This window comes from Balearica regulorum, chromosome 2 (assembly GCF_011004875.1).
Source record: "Balearica regulorum gibbericeps isolate bBalReg1 chromosome 2, bBalReg1.pri, whole genome shotgun sequence".
Lineage (NCBI taxonomy): Eukaryota > Metazoa > Chordata > Aves > Gruiformes > Gruidae > Balearica > Balearica regulorum.
Genome location: NC_046185.1, coordinates 14,433,586 through 14,450,720, shown reverse-complemented (window position 1 = coordinate 14,450,720; position 17,135 = coordinate 14,433,586). Strand labels below are relative to the sequence as shown.

The 17,135-nt window shown below is 37.0% G+C and overlaps 1 protein-coding gene across 1 annotated transcript in view; it reads left to right on the top strand.

Annotated features, from left to right (window-relative positions):
* The window catches only part of MTBP (MDM2 binding protein), a 28,117-nt gene extending 10,982 nt beyond the window's left edge, over positions 1-17,135 (top strand). Inside the window, exons 12-22 of the mRNA XM_075743411.1 lie at positions 800-973; positions 2,126-2,239; positions 3,603-3,767; positions 4,148-4,241; positions 5,594-5,749; positions 8,388-8,483; positions 11,809-12,075; positions 13,308-13,554; positions 14,062-14,175; positions 15,708-15,773; positions 16,751-17,135. Of these exons, the coding sequence (XP_075599526.1) occupies positions 800-973; positions 2,126-2,239; positions 3,603-3,767; positions 4,148-4,241; positions 5,594-5,749; positions 8,388-8,483; positions 11,809-12,075; positions 13,308-13,554; positions 14,062-14,175; positions 15,708-15,773; positions 16,751-16,786 (1,529 nt within the window). The 3' untranslated portion in view covers positions 16,787-17,135. The remainder of the gene's footprint in view (positions 1-799; positions 974-2,125; positions 2,240-3,602; positions 3,768-4,147; positions 4,242-5,593; positions 5,750-8,387; positions 8,484-11,808; positions 12,076-13,307; positions 13,555-14,061; positions 14,176-15,707; positions 15,774-16,750) is intronic.

Here is a 17,135-nt window from a genome sequence, read left to right as displayed (position 1 = left end):
TATTCATTCTCTCAATTTCTACATCTACCGAGGTACTATAAAACGTTTTCTGTGTGAAAAAAGAGCAAACTCATCCTTTCACTGTTACTATCAAATCCTACATTAATTTATTTTCAAAACTGCATACTATATGCCAGTGTTTAAAAATAGGAGGTGTTTATCTCTCACCCAGGCTATGCACAAGTGTAAAGCAGTGAGTGAAACTCTTATAATGAATAACGCAGCTTCCTTGGGAAGAGTGTGTATTTCCTTTTCCTCTACAGATGTATGTTCTTCCAGTGAACACTTACCATTATTTCAATCCATGTATGCAAAAATGCCTGGTTTTACCTAGCAGAACAGACCCTTCTCTAATCATATGTGGCACAGTTTGCATAACTGTTATTTCATGGTAGAAACGTAACTTTGCCAGTTAAAGGCTTGCCTTTTACTAAAACCAATTAAAGAACTTCTCTTGGTTGGTGGTTAGAGTTTCCAGGTGTACTTTGTAGCCTGCGTTAGAAAGCTGGTCCTTGCAGCGGTCACAGGAGTTCAGTGCTGGTAACACGCTAGCTCTAAGCCAGCAGTGTAATCCAACTCATTTCTGCTGCTTTAGCTCATTTGTTTTGCATGTTCTTCAGTTTGTAGCTTCTTAAGGGGTAAATATCAGCTGTAGTTAGTGGGTCTCCTAAAAGGATGTTAGTAAGATTTCTCACAGAACAGAAGAGAGCAAGTGAAAGAATTTTGATGGTGGATTATAGCTTGTTTTAAAGCTGTTTTTCTGGGGGTGTTTCACAGTTATGTCCTAATGTTTTCTAAGTTCCAGAAATTGAACTGAAAGGAGAATCTTGCCGATATTATTTCTTGATACAAGGTAATGGCTCTGGAGGATGTAAAGCAACCTTGATTCATTCAGCTAGCCAGATCAATGGTATGGCTGCTCTTGCTGCAGTAAATGGGAAGCTAAAGACAAAAGCAGAAGAAACAGAGTCGAGTAAGAGTTATTACTTATTTATTTAAGAGTATCTGAATACAGGCAAATGCTACTAAAATGTATATGTTTCTTTTATTCATTTCAATCTGTTAAAAGGGAGAAAACAAGGAGGAATATTACATTTTGATTCATATCTCTGTTCTTTCAGCAATATTTTTTTCAAATTGATAAAAAATATAATAAAAGCTTATTTATTCACACAGTTTACTACTACCATATTTATAAAATCAATGACATGATGATTTAGTCAGTCATTTCTCATAACTGATTAGTTGTAACTGTTTTAATGTACAGGGACAGCCAGGTAATATTAATGCAAATAAGATTTGCAGAAAACTTCAAGTTTAAAAAGTATGTATTCTTAGTGTAAAGACTGACCAGCCAGTGCCTAAAATCTAATCAATTATCTGTTGACAAGCCTGTTTCACTGATGATTTAAAATAAAAACAGCCAGGCTGTCAGGCAAGTTGAATTCATGATCATGTCTTCAGTTACTTGGGAGATGTCCATATTACTGCAGAGTGGTTAGGATATGTGCTAGCAGATGATCAGCTGCTCCACCAGGTAAGAGCATGTATGTAGAGATTTATCTTAGAGTAGCTGTCCTGTTACAACTACACGTAGTAATAACTCTGCTAATTTGTGTATTTGCTCTCAATAACACTGACAACGAAAAAGAGCTCCATGACGTGCATCTTATCCTCTTATTTCCTTATTATTGAAATAAATCCATGTGTGATACGTCTGACTGCTTACCATTTGTCCTAATTAAAATCCCATTAGTGTGGTGTCAGAAGACTGAAAGTCCTTGACCATATGTTGAGAGAAAACTTTTCTTTCCTGGTGTCAAACTTAGGATCTTTTTACCCTCTTTAAATGTCAGTCATGTTAATTGTGTTGCCATTATATTGATTTTGTACAGAAATTCGAAAATACGGGTCAGACTTCTATTCCAAGTTATCCCCCTGGTGTCTTAATTCAATTGTAATTTCCTTTTTTTTTTTTTTTTATGGTTAGCCATATTTGAAAGTCTCGTTGTTTGCTTTGAATTTGAATGTCTGCTGTGTTTGTCGTCTTAAAAGAAGTACTGACTTGGTGTATCCAAAGTCCCATGAGAGAATCTTAATAATAGATTTCTCGTAATCTGTACAGGCTTTTGTATTGCTGACTTTATCAAGTCTCTGCCACATTTTTGTGGAGAGGAGATTATACAGAGAGAAAAGAAACTGTCTCATCTCCAAGCATTTGCCTTGAAGGAATATCTCAGTAAGTAATGGGGAGAGTGCTGGTAGTTCTCAAATTAGTATTGAAAAAGTCTTTATTTCAAACTGCATGTGACAGCTCACCTTACAAACCCTAGGCGAGTTGATCACTTTGCGGAGAAAAAAGTGGAGCTTTAAAAAGAAACTTCTTGTGGTATATCCATGGTTGTATGTTAGATAATGACTCTTAAATACTGAGGAAAAGAGAATGCTGAACTTAAAAGAAAGTTGGTGGGTGTTTGTTACACTAATACTCTGAAAGGTTGAGCATAGTTTTGGAATAATTCTGTGGTAATTAACTTTTTCTCTGCTTCAGTATTTTTAATACTTTTTTCCAAAAAAAAATCCTTACTGCTGGATGTGCCTTCTACAAAAATAAGAATTCTCTCTTGGAGTTCTCAGGGTTTTTTATTTTCTTTTTTCTTGCAAAAGTCTTAAACAGCAGAGAAGTATGCACTGGAGATTTGTTACATTTATCATGATACATCATTCATAATAATAACTGAAATGTCATCCTCCGTAGATTTTCCTGACTTTGCAGAGAAGTACACTTGACTGTCCTGATTTTTTCCGTCTAAGTCCATTGCTCAAAGAGACTCAATTAAAACAGAAAAGGCTTCTGAGAGATTGGCTAGATTATTGAAAATGGCATACTGTGAAGATAATTTAAGGGTGTTATCATTAGCAGAATACCAGCTTAAGGAAAATAAGATTTTTGTTAATAGTCCTGTCTTCCACCCCCCACCCCTCATCAGCTTGCAGTCATTCTCCAACTGTGTCTACTCTAACCCTGAGCTTGGGGCTGCCTTAGAGCTTGCGTTTTAGTTTGTTTTGAGTGCGTCACCCATTTCCGTTAGGATGAAGAGTGAATAGGAGCAGTTGGGATTTGCTAGTCATCCTAAACCATATCAGAATTACCTGACCTTTGATATTCTGACCAAAGAGACAGGAACAGGCTATCAGTTATGTTGCAGCCGCACTCCTGCAACAGTGGTAAAAATATGTGGATAGGAGGCTCCTCACACAGGAGCTTTTCATGTTTAGGCTCAGCAGGTCCAGATGTTTGTCTGTGGGGGATTCAAACCTGGATATCCTCAGAAATGCACATACACAGAAATTAAAGGACTCTAAAAAGGTGATGCACGTGCGATTTCAGCTGTTCTCACTGCTAGCCTTTTTCACTTGCCTGTGGAATAAACCACCCATGTCTTGCTTATGGGTACAATAGTAAGTGTCAAGTTAACTTGTGGGGTTTTTTGGTTTTTTTTGGAGTGGGGATTTGTTTGGTTGTTTTTTAGCAGGCTCCAGTTATTCTTTGTTACTTAGCAAGTGCCATAGCTTTTCTTTCTTTCTCTTTCCTTCTCTAGAGAGAAAAGAATTGACTGAGCAGCCTCCAGTTATTTCTACTCCTGAGTTTAAAAATTTGTTAGAACTTACAAGAGAACGTTTTTTGGACCTGTGCAACACTAGTCTTCCTAAACCTGTTCTACAGAAGGTGGCCAATAAAACTAGATCATGCACTGTGACTTCTGGTAAGTATCGTTCCTTAGAAAATACACCGCTTATTCTCTAATGATGTATTTTCATGTTGTCAATTTGTTACTAAAAGGAGAGTCTTTTACCAAAAGAGGAAAACATAGAAGGAAAAGTAAAATAGTTTTCTAGGCTTTTTTGCAAACTGAAATTACCCTTGCATTAACTATTTCTTTTCTTTTCTGCAAAGAAATTATGCAGAAAACATTTTTGATCACAGCACCAGGCAGATTTTCCTTATATTTATATACTTTTTTATATATAAGAAAAATAGATATTTATATGTATATAAAGGAGTATATATACACATATATATATTTCTTTAAAGACTAAGATTCTGTACTTCTATTAAGGGTTATCCACCATGTATTTCTTGCAGAATTTGATTTAATGGAGCCAAATCCATTGGAGTGGCCAGAAAGACATGTTCTTCAGAATTTGGAAAACTTTGAAAAAAACAAACAAAAAATGAGGTAATGGTTAAATACTGGAGATTTGCTTCGTGGTGGCCATTGAACATCGCTCTAGAGGAACTGCATAATTTGATAGCCATTTTGTAAACTCTTTTCAAATATATTGATAGTCTTTCAGAGGAAATACTGCTTAAGGCTAAAATTAAGTTTCTGAAAGTTAGCTAAAACTAACATAGTTCCAAAACTAAATTACCAAATAGCCCTATGAGATAATATTAGCTATAGTAGAAACATATACAAGCGCTTTTTTTTCTCCCAACATGCCCTGGGGCATAAATAATAGTACAGCAGTTTTTGTCAGCATGTACAATGTGTTTCTTATATATCCTAAATAGTCAGGACTTAGTATCAGGTCTCAAGTAATTTTAAAGTAGAAGATCTTATTGGTCTTATGTTTGAAATTTCTGTTTAGTTTTGTTTTTCCTTCAGTGCTGTCTAAGTGAAATGTGTAGACCTTTGTGTCTCTTAATACAGCCTATTGATTTCAGTTTAGCTCTCATTTTATATAAGACTTAATGATTTTTGCTGACAGACCTTTAGAGCCAGATATCCAGCTACCTTTCTCTTAGACACTTCCATCCCATTTCTGTCTTTCAGTACCATAGTTGGCCACAGCCTAGCTTGGCGTTCTGCATGTCAGGAATTCTCACATTAGATCTCTGCTTTCTTGGGGGGTACTATTATTATTATTATTATTATCATCATTATTATTATTATTATTAGCTTTTTCTCAAACAGGTAAAGTTCTTCCTTCTAATTAGCTTTTGAAAAGCTTCCTGAGGGACTTCTCTGTTTCGTAGTCAGTTAATGTTGATTTCATTGTATTCTGAACTTGTTATCTTCTACTTATCAGTGTACAGCAGGTTGCTTAACAGTAGAAGAGAGAGAACTTTGCTGTACTTGATTGAGGATACTAAAAAAAAAAAGAGAGTGGAGAGTTGCATGCAGTAGTGGCTTTATGGTTCCTTTGCTGTATATTGTATGTCTATTTATTTATTTATTTATTTATTTATTTCCAGGAATTAACTTTTGATCCTACAGGTCCATAAAGGGAAAAAAGGGATGAATAATATTCTTCCCATGTTGTATTTCATAACTAAGCTATATAATCTTGAAGAAATTACTTTCTTCAGTAGGATGGTAGAGAATTTGCATCAAATATACTTTATCATGAACATTCGTGTCAATGTTCTCAAGGAGCGACCTTGGTCATTTTACTTTGGAAATCCATTTAATTGCTCCAGACTAGTGGTGATTTTTTTTTTTTTTAATACAATGAGATTGCTACATTGAAAAAAAAAAAAAAAAAGAATAATCTTAGATTGGTCTTTTTTTTCTTTTCCTTTTTTCAGAGTTTCTATGTTTGCACATTCATCTGAGCAATTGCTAGGGCATAAAGATAGCCAGCGGGAGTCATTGACATTGCTTGATGCTAAAGAATTACTGAAATATTTCACACCAGAAGGGCTACCAGTTGGCGATCTTCAGCCACTACAAATTCCCAAACGGTATGAATCCAGCATATTAAAACCACTGAAGACCATACTGAGAACTGATGTAGGGGAATGTGAACAACCACCAAATGAGAGTCTCAGAGTGGCCTAACTGGATTTGAGTTTATAATTTGCAACATCCTTACATCACACACCTGCCAGTGAAATCAGCTCTTAAGGTTCTCCAGTCAGTCTTGCTATTTAGTTCTTTCAGAATGTGAAGTGGCCGGAGATGTTGATGTTGGTCCTATGCATTTAAATAAGAAAAAAATCACCTGATGTGTAAGTGTGCCATGGCTATGCTGCAAGCTGCTGTCACCATATCTGCACGTTTCCAAAAGAGTATTTCTAGCAAAGCAGAAGTTACTGTGGCAGATCTTTAATTTTATTGTGTGATTTCTTTCATTCAGTGGAGGGGAGACTAGGTGGGAAGACAATTAAAGTGTAAAAAGGGCAATAGTTGAGCCTATTTAACTGCATTTGTCTCCTGTCATGCTCGTCCAGCATTCCTGTCTATATTATTACATGGTAAAGTGCTCCTTAAAGGAAGTTTGTGTACTCTGACTGCTTTGCGAGTATTCATCCTTAGTGTGTCTGCTGGTAAGTATTAGTGTATTAAGCACTGCTTTTTCAGCAGGAAGATTGATACAAGGAGTTAATGGCATAATTTTTAGGACCTGAGCATCTGTTAGCGTTAAGGCCAACCTATATGAGTCAGATAGTGTTTGTAGAAGCAGAGTCTATAGTATTTGTACAATGTACCATAGACTGCTTGGTAAGCAAGACAAGCTTTGCAGACATTAGAATTATATTTGTTGACCTTTTTAATGTTAAATAATAGAATGTATAATGGTATTATTGGATACAGCCCTCGATCCTTTTTTAAACTTCATTATATGTAATGAGTTAAGAGAGCTTGTGAGAGGGAAAGGTCCTGCAGGATTTTGGAGGCTTCTGTAAAATATTTATTGGAGTTTTGAAATTCACTTAAAGATTTTCTGAGCGGAGAATCCAAGCAAGTTAGAAAACATGCAGTGAAGGTTGAGAGTCTCTTACAGAGTTGTTAATTAATGAGTGCAGATGATTTAGGATTTTGGCTATAATGTAAAATATTTTCATTCAAATGAGCTGTGTGGGAAATAAGTGAATAATTTGTTCACTACAAAAATGTGGGGTTTTTTAATCCCTGATTTTTCAAAAGCTTCCATAGAAGATTTATAGCACACAATACTTTGATTCTCTTGAATGATTTGCTTTGCGCTGTAGCTAAGTGAGGTCTGAATTTGAGATGTTTGCCTGAGTTTTCTTGGATTTCTGCCAATTGCTATGAGAAAGTATGATGATGAAACCTTTGCTTTGTAATGCATTACTGTAATGTGAGTCTGTCTTGTAATACTTAGAGATCTTGGATATCTAAGGGAAATATAAAGCCAAAATCAAGATATTAGATAATAAAGCAGACTAAATGTTTTTGTTTGAAGGCTACAAGGTCTGCTAATGACTTATACTGTATGTATGTATTCCGCTTCATCTGAAAAGAAAACAGAAAACCTGTGAAGAGTTAGATTGTTGTCTGGAAGATGGTGAACTATTCCCTTTCTGACACCTCAGGTTGCTGTTACAGTTGTGTCCAGCAGAACTCTGTACTCGTAGCTGCTCGCCCCCCTGGCAAGTGCTCTGACTAGATCTCTGGAATAATTAGCAGCTTTGCGGAGTAGATGTTCAAGCACAGTGACTACAGACCCAAAGATTTTCTTGACCAACAGAAGGAAAAAAGAGATTTTGTGAGAGACTGGTGAATTAAAGCAGTTTTCACTTGTTTTCCACGTTTGATCTTAAATAGCGGTTTGATAGATTTGAGTTTTGGCTGACAGTCTTTCTAAATGGCCATCTTGCTAGTATCACATCTTTCCTGGATGTTTTTCCCAGAAAATTTTTCCAGTGGTAATGGCGCAGAGACAGTCTATGTGAGTAAAACTTGAAGCAATGTGTAAGTTTCAGATACTGCTACATCTTGCCTTTGTCTCTTCCCTTCTTTAGAGATAATTGGGATGTGACTTTACAGGGTATGCTAGGATCTGGCGGCAAGCTCGCTCTGTCTGTCTTGCTATGGCTTACTCTGAAATAATTTCAAATACATTGATATGATTTAGTTGCAGAGAGTTATTAGCTGGAATTCACATATCACAGGAGACAAGTGGTTACTTATGAAGCCTAGGAAAGGTGACTGTTAGGTGAGACAACAACTTGAAGCTAAAGGGAAGGAATTCACTGATGATAGCACTGGATTGAGAAATGGGAGGTCAGTTCCCAGTTCTTCTCAGTTCATTCTACTACTCTGGTGTCCCATTGTGAAATGGGATTATAGTTGCCTGGTTTTATTGATAAATTATTTGGAGCAGTGACCTCTAAACTGATTGAAATGTCTAAGAGCTTCTGTAATAATAATAGGTCAGCAGGCATTAGTTAGTTGAACTTAAATTCTTCCTTCAATAAAGATTTAGTTTTCCATTGATGCTGTACCCCAGGGGCTTAGCTACAAGACGTGCTGTTTTGGTCATCCTGTGTCAAGGCATTTGTTTCTGACTTCTGGAAGTATAATTTATTCTGACTGTCACAAGATAAAATAGGTCTGTATTTTTTTTCCTTTCAGTGAAAATGCATTCCTTTTGACACCAGAGCTTACTCCTCGGAAACTCAGAGGTTTGCCTTTTGAAAAAGCAGCTGGATGCCATTATCATGGACTTGAGTAAGTTTCCTGTCTTCTTTTCCCAAAATTATTTTTCAGGTTCTGGTCAAGATATAATTAGAAACATTTTAGGCAAGTTGAACGTTAATTATGGAAAACTTTATGTATCCTTTTCCTTTGGAACAACTTTGAACATGCCACCTCTCCCTTTCATACCTTTATTGTATTCACTGGTTTAAATTGCAACACTCCTGCCTTGATGGTAATGTACAAACATTTAGGGTTTTTTTCTAAGTTGTACTGTTATAGCTGTTTTCAGTGTCTCTGAAAATTTCAGTTCAGAATTGGAAGTGGCAAGGGGAAGAGGGTTCATTAGTACATATCAAATCCCTGGAGCAGCACATGAGTGAACTACATCTGTAGTTCCTACTTTGATATTAAATTGTAGGTACTTTTAGACTAACAGGCATGAAGTTTATTAGACCTGCTGTGAAGCTACCTGTATGTTCAGGGAACCTGAAAACAACACCAGCAGGCAAGTGTTAGTGGTAAGAATCTTTGAAAGGATCGATATGGTTAAGGACTGTAGTTAGTCCCAGACAGCCAGTGTTAGTTACTTGTCAAAGCTTCAGATGGGCAAACATCATATAATGTAGCTGTGTAAAAATTGTTTAGAAAAATATAAATATTTTCATTGAGGAGAAGAGGAAAAGGACATACACAAACGCCAGAATAGATAATTCAGCATAACGCTCTTGTGTGGACAGACTTTTAGTCTTAACGCAGTATATATAAAGAAATGCAGGATACCGAGCGTAGGCAGTTTGGTCTTCATGCAAATTTCTACCACCTCCTAAAATTGTGTTTTCAGATTATCAGAATGCGAGTAATGATACTGCTGGTATTTTCTCCTATCAACTGCACAAATACTTTGGTTAAGCCTATGTTTCATATCTGATAGTTATAACCACATTCTCTAGGGAAGTGAAGCTGTCATTCTACCTGTTCGGCTATCTGTTTCCTCTCTTTTTTTTAAGTGGTAACTCTGTTAGCCTTTTTAGGTTTGTAACAAAAGGCACAAAGAGGCGACTGCATAGACAGGAGAAATGCACATTTGTCCTCCCAGGTGTGGGAAGAAAGCATGTGGCTGTTGTCTGTTGGTATGTGGTAGCTTGCTGACCTGCCTGACCTCAGCAGGGAGCGTGCGTGAGGATTCACAGCTTGTGCTGCCTCTTCTCATAGCAGATATGACAGATAGAGACCACAGAGAGGCCTGGATATTGTGGAGGGGAGGGAGACCCTGGCACATTAACGTTACAAGGAGAATATGCTAGCAATGAGGGAGGGAAGCAGTAGAGTGAGATGGTAGAAACTAGCGTGAAAGGGAGGAACCTACAGCGGTACAACCAGAAAGTGTTGTAGCAAGAGTTATCATATGGTCTTTTGGAGCAGATGTGTTTTGTACCATGGAGTTGTGATTGCAGTTTTCATCTGCATAGCTGCTGTATTTATATTTGGAAGTAAAATCTTGTCAAAAAAACAGGAGTAGCAGTTGTGACGAAATCAAATTTCTGGTGTAAGGATCCTGTGTTGCAAAGAGAAAGTAATTGCTGTTAAAGCAGAGTGAGTAAAATGGCAATTTAACTTCTGAAGATAAAAACATTTTTATCTTTGTAGGGGATGTGATTACTCAGGGGACTGAGAATATAAATAAGGAAAATGAAATACCTTGAAATTTGTGAGTTAAGAGAACTTACTCTTATCAGATAATGAATTTATTTCTAGTGGAAAGTCTTACTCAGCTGTAGAAACAGATTCAGTGGTCTGTTATTAGAAAAGTTAATTTCTCCCTTAATATGAAAATACTTTGAAGGAAGTGGGAAAAATCAGATCTAGCAATTTAACGTAACTCCATGTTACGAGATAAAAGTAAAGAATATGTCTGGGGTTCCTAACAGTAGGAAACAATGGTAAGTAGTTTGGAGGGAGGGCTGAGAGACAGCTCACAGTGTTCAGAATGCTTGTTAAGAAAAGCATGGAATAATATTGGATAATACTGTTGTCTTCCCCTGCAGTAGAGGTAATGTAAACATTGGTCTCTTGCAAGGAATCTTGTAAATCATTTACACGAGAGAAAAGTTATTTAAGTTGCATTTTGTATTGTAATCTCATGAGTATGTTTCACTGCGTTAGCACTGTTCATTTGTTCTCTTTCAACTCCACCGTATTTAATACAGTTTCTTCTTTTGATTTGGTTGCTAAAACCACTTATTCTTTGTAATCAATAGGAAGCTGGGAAGCTTGTGCTTGTTCAGTGACGCTTTTTTATGTTTAGCGTTTGAAAAATGTGACTCTGTCATATAGCAGTGCTTATCGCGGACAAAGCTAAATGTTGCATTTCCAAAGAGTGCAGTTAGCAAAGAATCTATACTAAATAGCATTTAAAACACTTGCCATAGCCTATCTTTCTCATACTTACACTCAATTAATACAGTCTCACAACAACCTAGTTCTTGGCACAACCTGGCTTCTCCTAAAATGTTGTTAGTATCATTGCATTTTGGGATTCTAGAAGTACTCCTAACTTGCAAATCACGTATATTGTACTTTGGGATGCTTTCTCCAGGCATTTCCTATGTGATTCTCTTATGGCATATGCACTGAAGTAATCCTGGGTTGGTTGGTTGGTTGGTTTTGTTTGACTAGAAAAGTTGCATTCTCCCAGGAAGAAACAGACATACTGTATGATCATATTGTCATAATAGTGTTTCATTTTATAGATAATAACCTGATATTTTCTGGGTCTCAAAGTTTTGGTGGATGCTTGCAAGATCTGAAGATACTGTGTCCGTTATAGTGTGCTGGGTTCATCATGTATTTGGGTTCAGGGTTACTCTCATTGCTGGTTTATTGGAGTGTCACTGGGATTAGCCCGTTAACAGGGGTAACATCAGTTACCTATGGACTGAATCTGAAAAACAGTAAAATCTAAAATAGAGAGACTGATGATACAAAGGTAATACAAAGCTGACTATAAGGAGTAAAAAATCCATTGTCAGCATCCTAATCCATCGCTTGTTGTTCAAGGAAAAAATTCTGCTAATGTCCATGGGAATTTTATTTGTAAGACCACAGGGTAAACACAAATAGTATATGATTCAGGTTGTTCATTGAAGTTAGACTTAAATATAGCTAAATCCATCAGGCATGTGGTAATTTATTGGGCTGTTGTAAGGTATCCTTCAGAACAGTACACCAGTCCAAACAAAAAAAGTTTTGGAGATTATATGATAGTCAAAACTAAGTTGTTGGTTTTTGGGTTTTTTTCTGATTGTAAGAAAGCAGAGACTTTCTCTCACAGATTTCTCACCAATTTCAATTTTAGATATTGTCTAGATAACAGAAGAGCCTTAGAGAGAGATGTGGGATATGCTGAACTTCAAACGCGTCTTATTCGCTATGAAACTCAGACTACTTGCACCAAGGAGTGCTGCCCTGTGCCAGGCGTCTTGAGCCCTCTCCCATCTCCCGCAGTCTTGTCAGAGCCTGGAAGTGTCCCTGATGGAGAGTCTTTACAAAGTGAATTCAAAACAGAGGCAGCAAGGCTAAAACGCAGATCAAAAGACTTGGATTGTTTTTATCCCAAGAAAAGGTAATGCACTAAATAAAATAAATCTTTAGCATGAAATAGTTCAGCAGTCTCTTGTGAAATATATCTTTTCTTTCATCTCCAAATGTTTTTAGTGAAGCTATCTAGACAAATGTTCTAGTTGTTTAATCCTCTTCTGTAGGTTCATATTTTTTTCCCCAAGTATGACCTCTCATTGATAGCATTAGATTAATCAAAACCATGCAGCACAGGCATTTTTTATTTAAGAAATTTGGGGTTGTATCTTGCTAAGTCTCAAGTGCCTTTGAAAAGATGACAGATAGCTTCATCTAGGACTGAAACTGTCAGTGCTGTTGCAGTACAAATAAACAACTAAAGGTTTAGAAAGCCAAGCACTGTACAAACAGAATAATTGAATTCCTAATCCAAAGAACTGCTGGTATAAGATGACCTACCAAAATTCAAACTTATTGTCAGCCTTGTTTATTAAGGTCTTTTCTGACCGTCTAGTTTTTAAGACTTCCCTTTGTACCTCATCCTCACTCTGAAGATGCAAACTCTTTGCGTCACTAAAAAATTAAGTGCGACGTAACACTACTTCCGAATTCACTTTTTACTGTAATACTTCTTCCTTCTTTCCAGTTTGATACCCTTTGCCATCTAAGCACAGCAAGCCTTTAACAGAGGTATGGTTTTAGGAATACCCATGTCTTTTGTAGCTTACTGAATAGTTAGAAAAGAAGATGCGATTGTACTTAGCACTTGATAAATTGGAGTTTCAGAATTACAAACTCTCTTACAGTTGAAGGAGCAAGAATTACAATGGTATAGTAGAATTGTAACGCCCAACTTCCCACAGTTACAGATGAGTTGTGACATTTCTGTATGGCAAAAAAAATTAGATAGTTTCAAGAATTTTTTTCTTATTCTTAGACTGGAGGTTCTTCCTAGCTATCTAGACAAAGGGTCCATATGCAAAACTACCCCTTCTTCCAAAGAGTTTCTCTGCTTAGTTACCTTGTTTCTCCAGTTCACTTACAGACTTCTTTTAACCAGATGTGCAATGGACCTACGTGTCAGAAACCAAATCAGTCAGTAAAGTAAGATACAAAAAAAAGTTACGTGATAGAATCCGGTTTGCTGTTTTCAGATGCTGTTTGCAAGACTGTATGGTACTTAATACTCTTAGCAGCAGCTTCTATAGCAGAAACAAAGGCACCCAAAGAGTCGGTACAAAATCTAAAACTTCTTTTTAAATCTTTTTTTCTTTCCAGGCTAACCAAATCTGAGAGTACAGATTCTCTCCTCTCTCAGGCAAGCGGAAGTAGTGGGAGTCACTATCCAGTTGCTGTAACAAAGAAGCGCTCTGAAAGATCAGTTTCTTTAGCTGCAATGCCATTGAAACAGCCTGGTCAGCCCCACAAAGTAGCCACTAAGGTTGGCTCCGCAAGTCGCATAAGCACAATCGAATCTGAGACTTCAAAGCCAGCTAAGGAATCGAGATCTCAGAAACATACAAGGGTAACGGTTTATGTTGTTTGCTTCCTGAAAATCATCTGCTTAACTTCTTTCCATGTGACTTCATTTTTTTTCTAACTCCAAGTAAACTGTCTTCATCTCTAGTTATTATTATTAAATTTCATCCTCTTCACTTGTGTAAGTGAATCCTGAAGGCACTGGGGAGAGTGCTGCAGAAGCAAGGAGTGAAAAAGTATGTAAGGAGTCTTATATCATGCCCAAGGAATTAAGGCTGAGAGAGATGAACATAGATTGTTAACGAACTCTTCCAGATTTGGTCAGTGGCTTGACGGCATTTGTCCAATGGATTAATGACAGAGACAAGATCAAAAAAGATAAGGCATTTGGGGGTTTTTTTGGTTGGTTGGTTTTGGGTGTTTTTCCCTTTCAGTCTTCTCAAAACAAGCGTGTTTTGTTTTGGGTTTGGGGTTTTTGGGTTTTTTCCTCTTTGACAATTTTTTATGCCAATACTTGGGATGAACTTTTGAGTGTATTTCTATTGTTTCCAAGATGCTGAAGGAGGTGGTTGCTAAGACTCTTCAAAAACATGGAATTGCAGATGATCACAAGTGCTTTGCATCATGCAGCCAGCGTCTGTTTGAGATATCAAAGTTCTACTTAAAGGTAACTAGAAGACACACTCTTACAGTTGGTTGTTCTTAGTTAAGCGAATCCATTCCTGAATAAAATTTGAGATGGACTGTGGGATATTCAGACTTGATTAAGCTAATATTTCCTAGTGTTGTGTTAGTAGTGTGTAGAGTCTGTGGATAAACCTCTGGACTTGTCAAATGCAGAAACTAGTTGTACAGTATATTTTGGTGGTTGTTTGGGTTTTTTTAACCTTATAAAGCAGTAGTCTTTTACGTCAGATAGTATGTTAAAGCAGCGGTCTGTTAGGTGATGTCATGCTTATGCTATTCTTTAGCTGTTGTAGCTATCTCCCAGCCATAGCTGTGACAGCTCAGCGTCTCCCGTGTTCGAAGGCTATTGGCTCAATAGGTACCTTGCACAACTGACTCAGAAATTCCAGTTCCCTGACATACTCACAGAATTCCTTGTAAATGCATTGAAAATGTGCACAACTATCTAACACATACTGACTTGGCAGCGCCGTGTAGAATTGCATCAACCTCGGTTTTAGGAGGAGATGAGAATTCTTTCCACAATACCTAGGACGCTTTGTGAGTCAATGCTTGAGCCTGTGTTACTTAGTCTGGGCACAAAATCGAGTTAAATTACAGTACAGGGTGTTTAAAAGCTATTGCTCACAACCTGAGCTGCTGTTTCTGTTCATTTGCATGTGTTTAGCCTACCAGTGTTTGTGAACTAACTCAGTTTAGCCAATTTCAGTAAAGGTGATTTAAGCTAAATGAAGTTGCAACTGAAGAGGGCTGAATGCTTACACAGACAATTAGAACACCTTGCTGATGAGCGCCAACTTCTTAAATAATCACAACACAGTTGTGCAGTCATTCTGTAAGCGGTCCCAGAATATGCCCTGAAGGAAGATCTTGTAATCCAAAGTCAGAAAGACTTGTGTGTAGGGATGAGTGAGTGGGGCAAATCAGATGGGTTCATGGTTCCATTCCAAGTAGAAGATCAAAAAGAAGAGTACTGCAGTGATCCTGTCCTGTGAAAAGCTGATCTAGAGAGAGGTGTAACAGGATTTTGTTCTCCTGAACTGTTTTGCAGCCCCAAGGTTGTAGGAGCCCTTAGAATCGTTTTCTGTTCTGCATGCTTCAGAAGCATGGCATCATAGGTATGATTTTCCTTTGGAGACAAGTAGTAAATGAATCTTCTTCATTTGCTTTTCTCTTCAGGCAAAGTTATGTGCTTGTTTTGTTTAAGAGAGTGGATTAGGTTGGGGTTATTGGACTTCAAAACAAACAAGCCATTCTAGGTTTTTCCTTTCTTGCACTAAATTGTTTTCTCCATGTGTGCTTTGCTGTTCTTTGACAGAACTCTGCATTGCAGTCTAAGCGTTGATTTCCATGTTTATGTAGAAATAAGATTTCAGTCAAGACTGTAAGAACTTTGAATATCATTTAAGAAAAATGAGGGTAACACCCCCCTGGTTATTAGGACTTTTATAATCCAAATTAGAGTGAGCATATGAGTCTGCTAATGTCTGTGGCTTTGTGTTTCATATTTAGGATCTTAAAACTTCTAGAGGACTTCTTGATGAAATGAAGAAAACAGCAAATAACAATGCTAAGCAGGTAAGACCATTTGTTTATTTGTTCCAGTAACTAGCCAAGGCCAAATGTAGCTGTGGCAGCTTGGCTGTAGGATGGTTTAGTCCAGAGCCTTGAGAGACGAAGAGATGCTTTCCTTTGGCTGTGGGTCTCCTTTCACTCTCTGATCTCACAAAAACTTTCTCTCAAACAGAAGTCCCATGGCAAAATTGCCAGTTGAATTTATTGAGGTTTTAGACAGTATTCTAGTTATACCTGCCAATATGATGTGTCACAGTGAGAAGTGGAAATGAAAGCAATAAATGTTTCCACATCACTGGAAAAAAAAGGAGAGATGAGATTTTCTTCTTCATTTGAGAGAAGCCTGGATCATTAGGGAATTCTTCTTTCCTTGTGTTGAAGGAAATAACATTTCTTTTCAAAGGTTAGAAAGCAATAAAGGGATCTATGAAAACAAATAAATTTCTTAAAGAAGCAATGAAAATTAGTGATTTTAAGCTTGGGAATAACTGTAAGCACAAGGGATATCAGTCAAGCTTATTTGTGTGTAAGGTGGGACTTATGTGAACAGTAGCAAAGAGCAAATGACAGGTGTAAATATTCCTGTCCTCCAGAAATTAAGTAATTGATTGAAATTCTGAAAAACATGCTGAAGTGATTTTTGTGCTGGAAACACTAACTTTTGGCATTGTGTGTGCACCTGTTTGCTAGTACATGGAGAGAGTGAAGTAGCTCAATTCAGGGGATCTAAAAATGCCTTTTTCTAAAGACAAGGCATTCTGTAAAATTAAATACAATTCTTGGGTAACTATCCTCTCAGTTTATTAACAGCTCTTGCTCCTTGTGAATGGATTACTTTTCAATCTTCTTTAATAAACACCACACAGGTGGTGATAAAGGTGGTGATGAAGAAAAGAACATCTTATACACATTATCAATTCTAAGTTGCTTTCAGGAACTGGAGTTATGTAAATTGTTTGTTTCCTCATTTATTTTCCCAGGTGATTGAATGGGTTTTGGAGAAGACTGGCAAGTAGAGGCTGCTCCTCTCACCTTCCCAGAAACTGCGGAGAGAGCACTTCCGATTGTAACCAAAGCGTTACGCTGCCTAGCACACGCGCACACGTGTCTACACACCAGAAGGACTTTGGTCAGTGTAATTATGTAGACTCAATTCGCAAGCGCTGTAGCACGTTTTTGAAACTTCTTATACTGAAAGTTCTAATTTTAAAAAAATTTGAAATGAAAAAAGTTTTTATTTTATATGCCTATTTATTATGTTTCATTGTTAAAAGGAATATAGCTTGACTTGGTTTGATAAAGCTTTGTATGTTTTTTCAACCAGTATATTTTTTATGTGAATAAAAAACCTACCAGATTTAATTT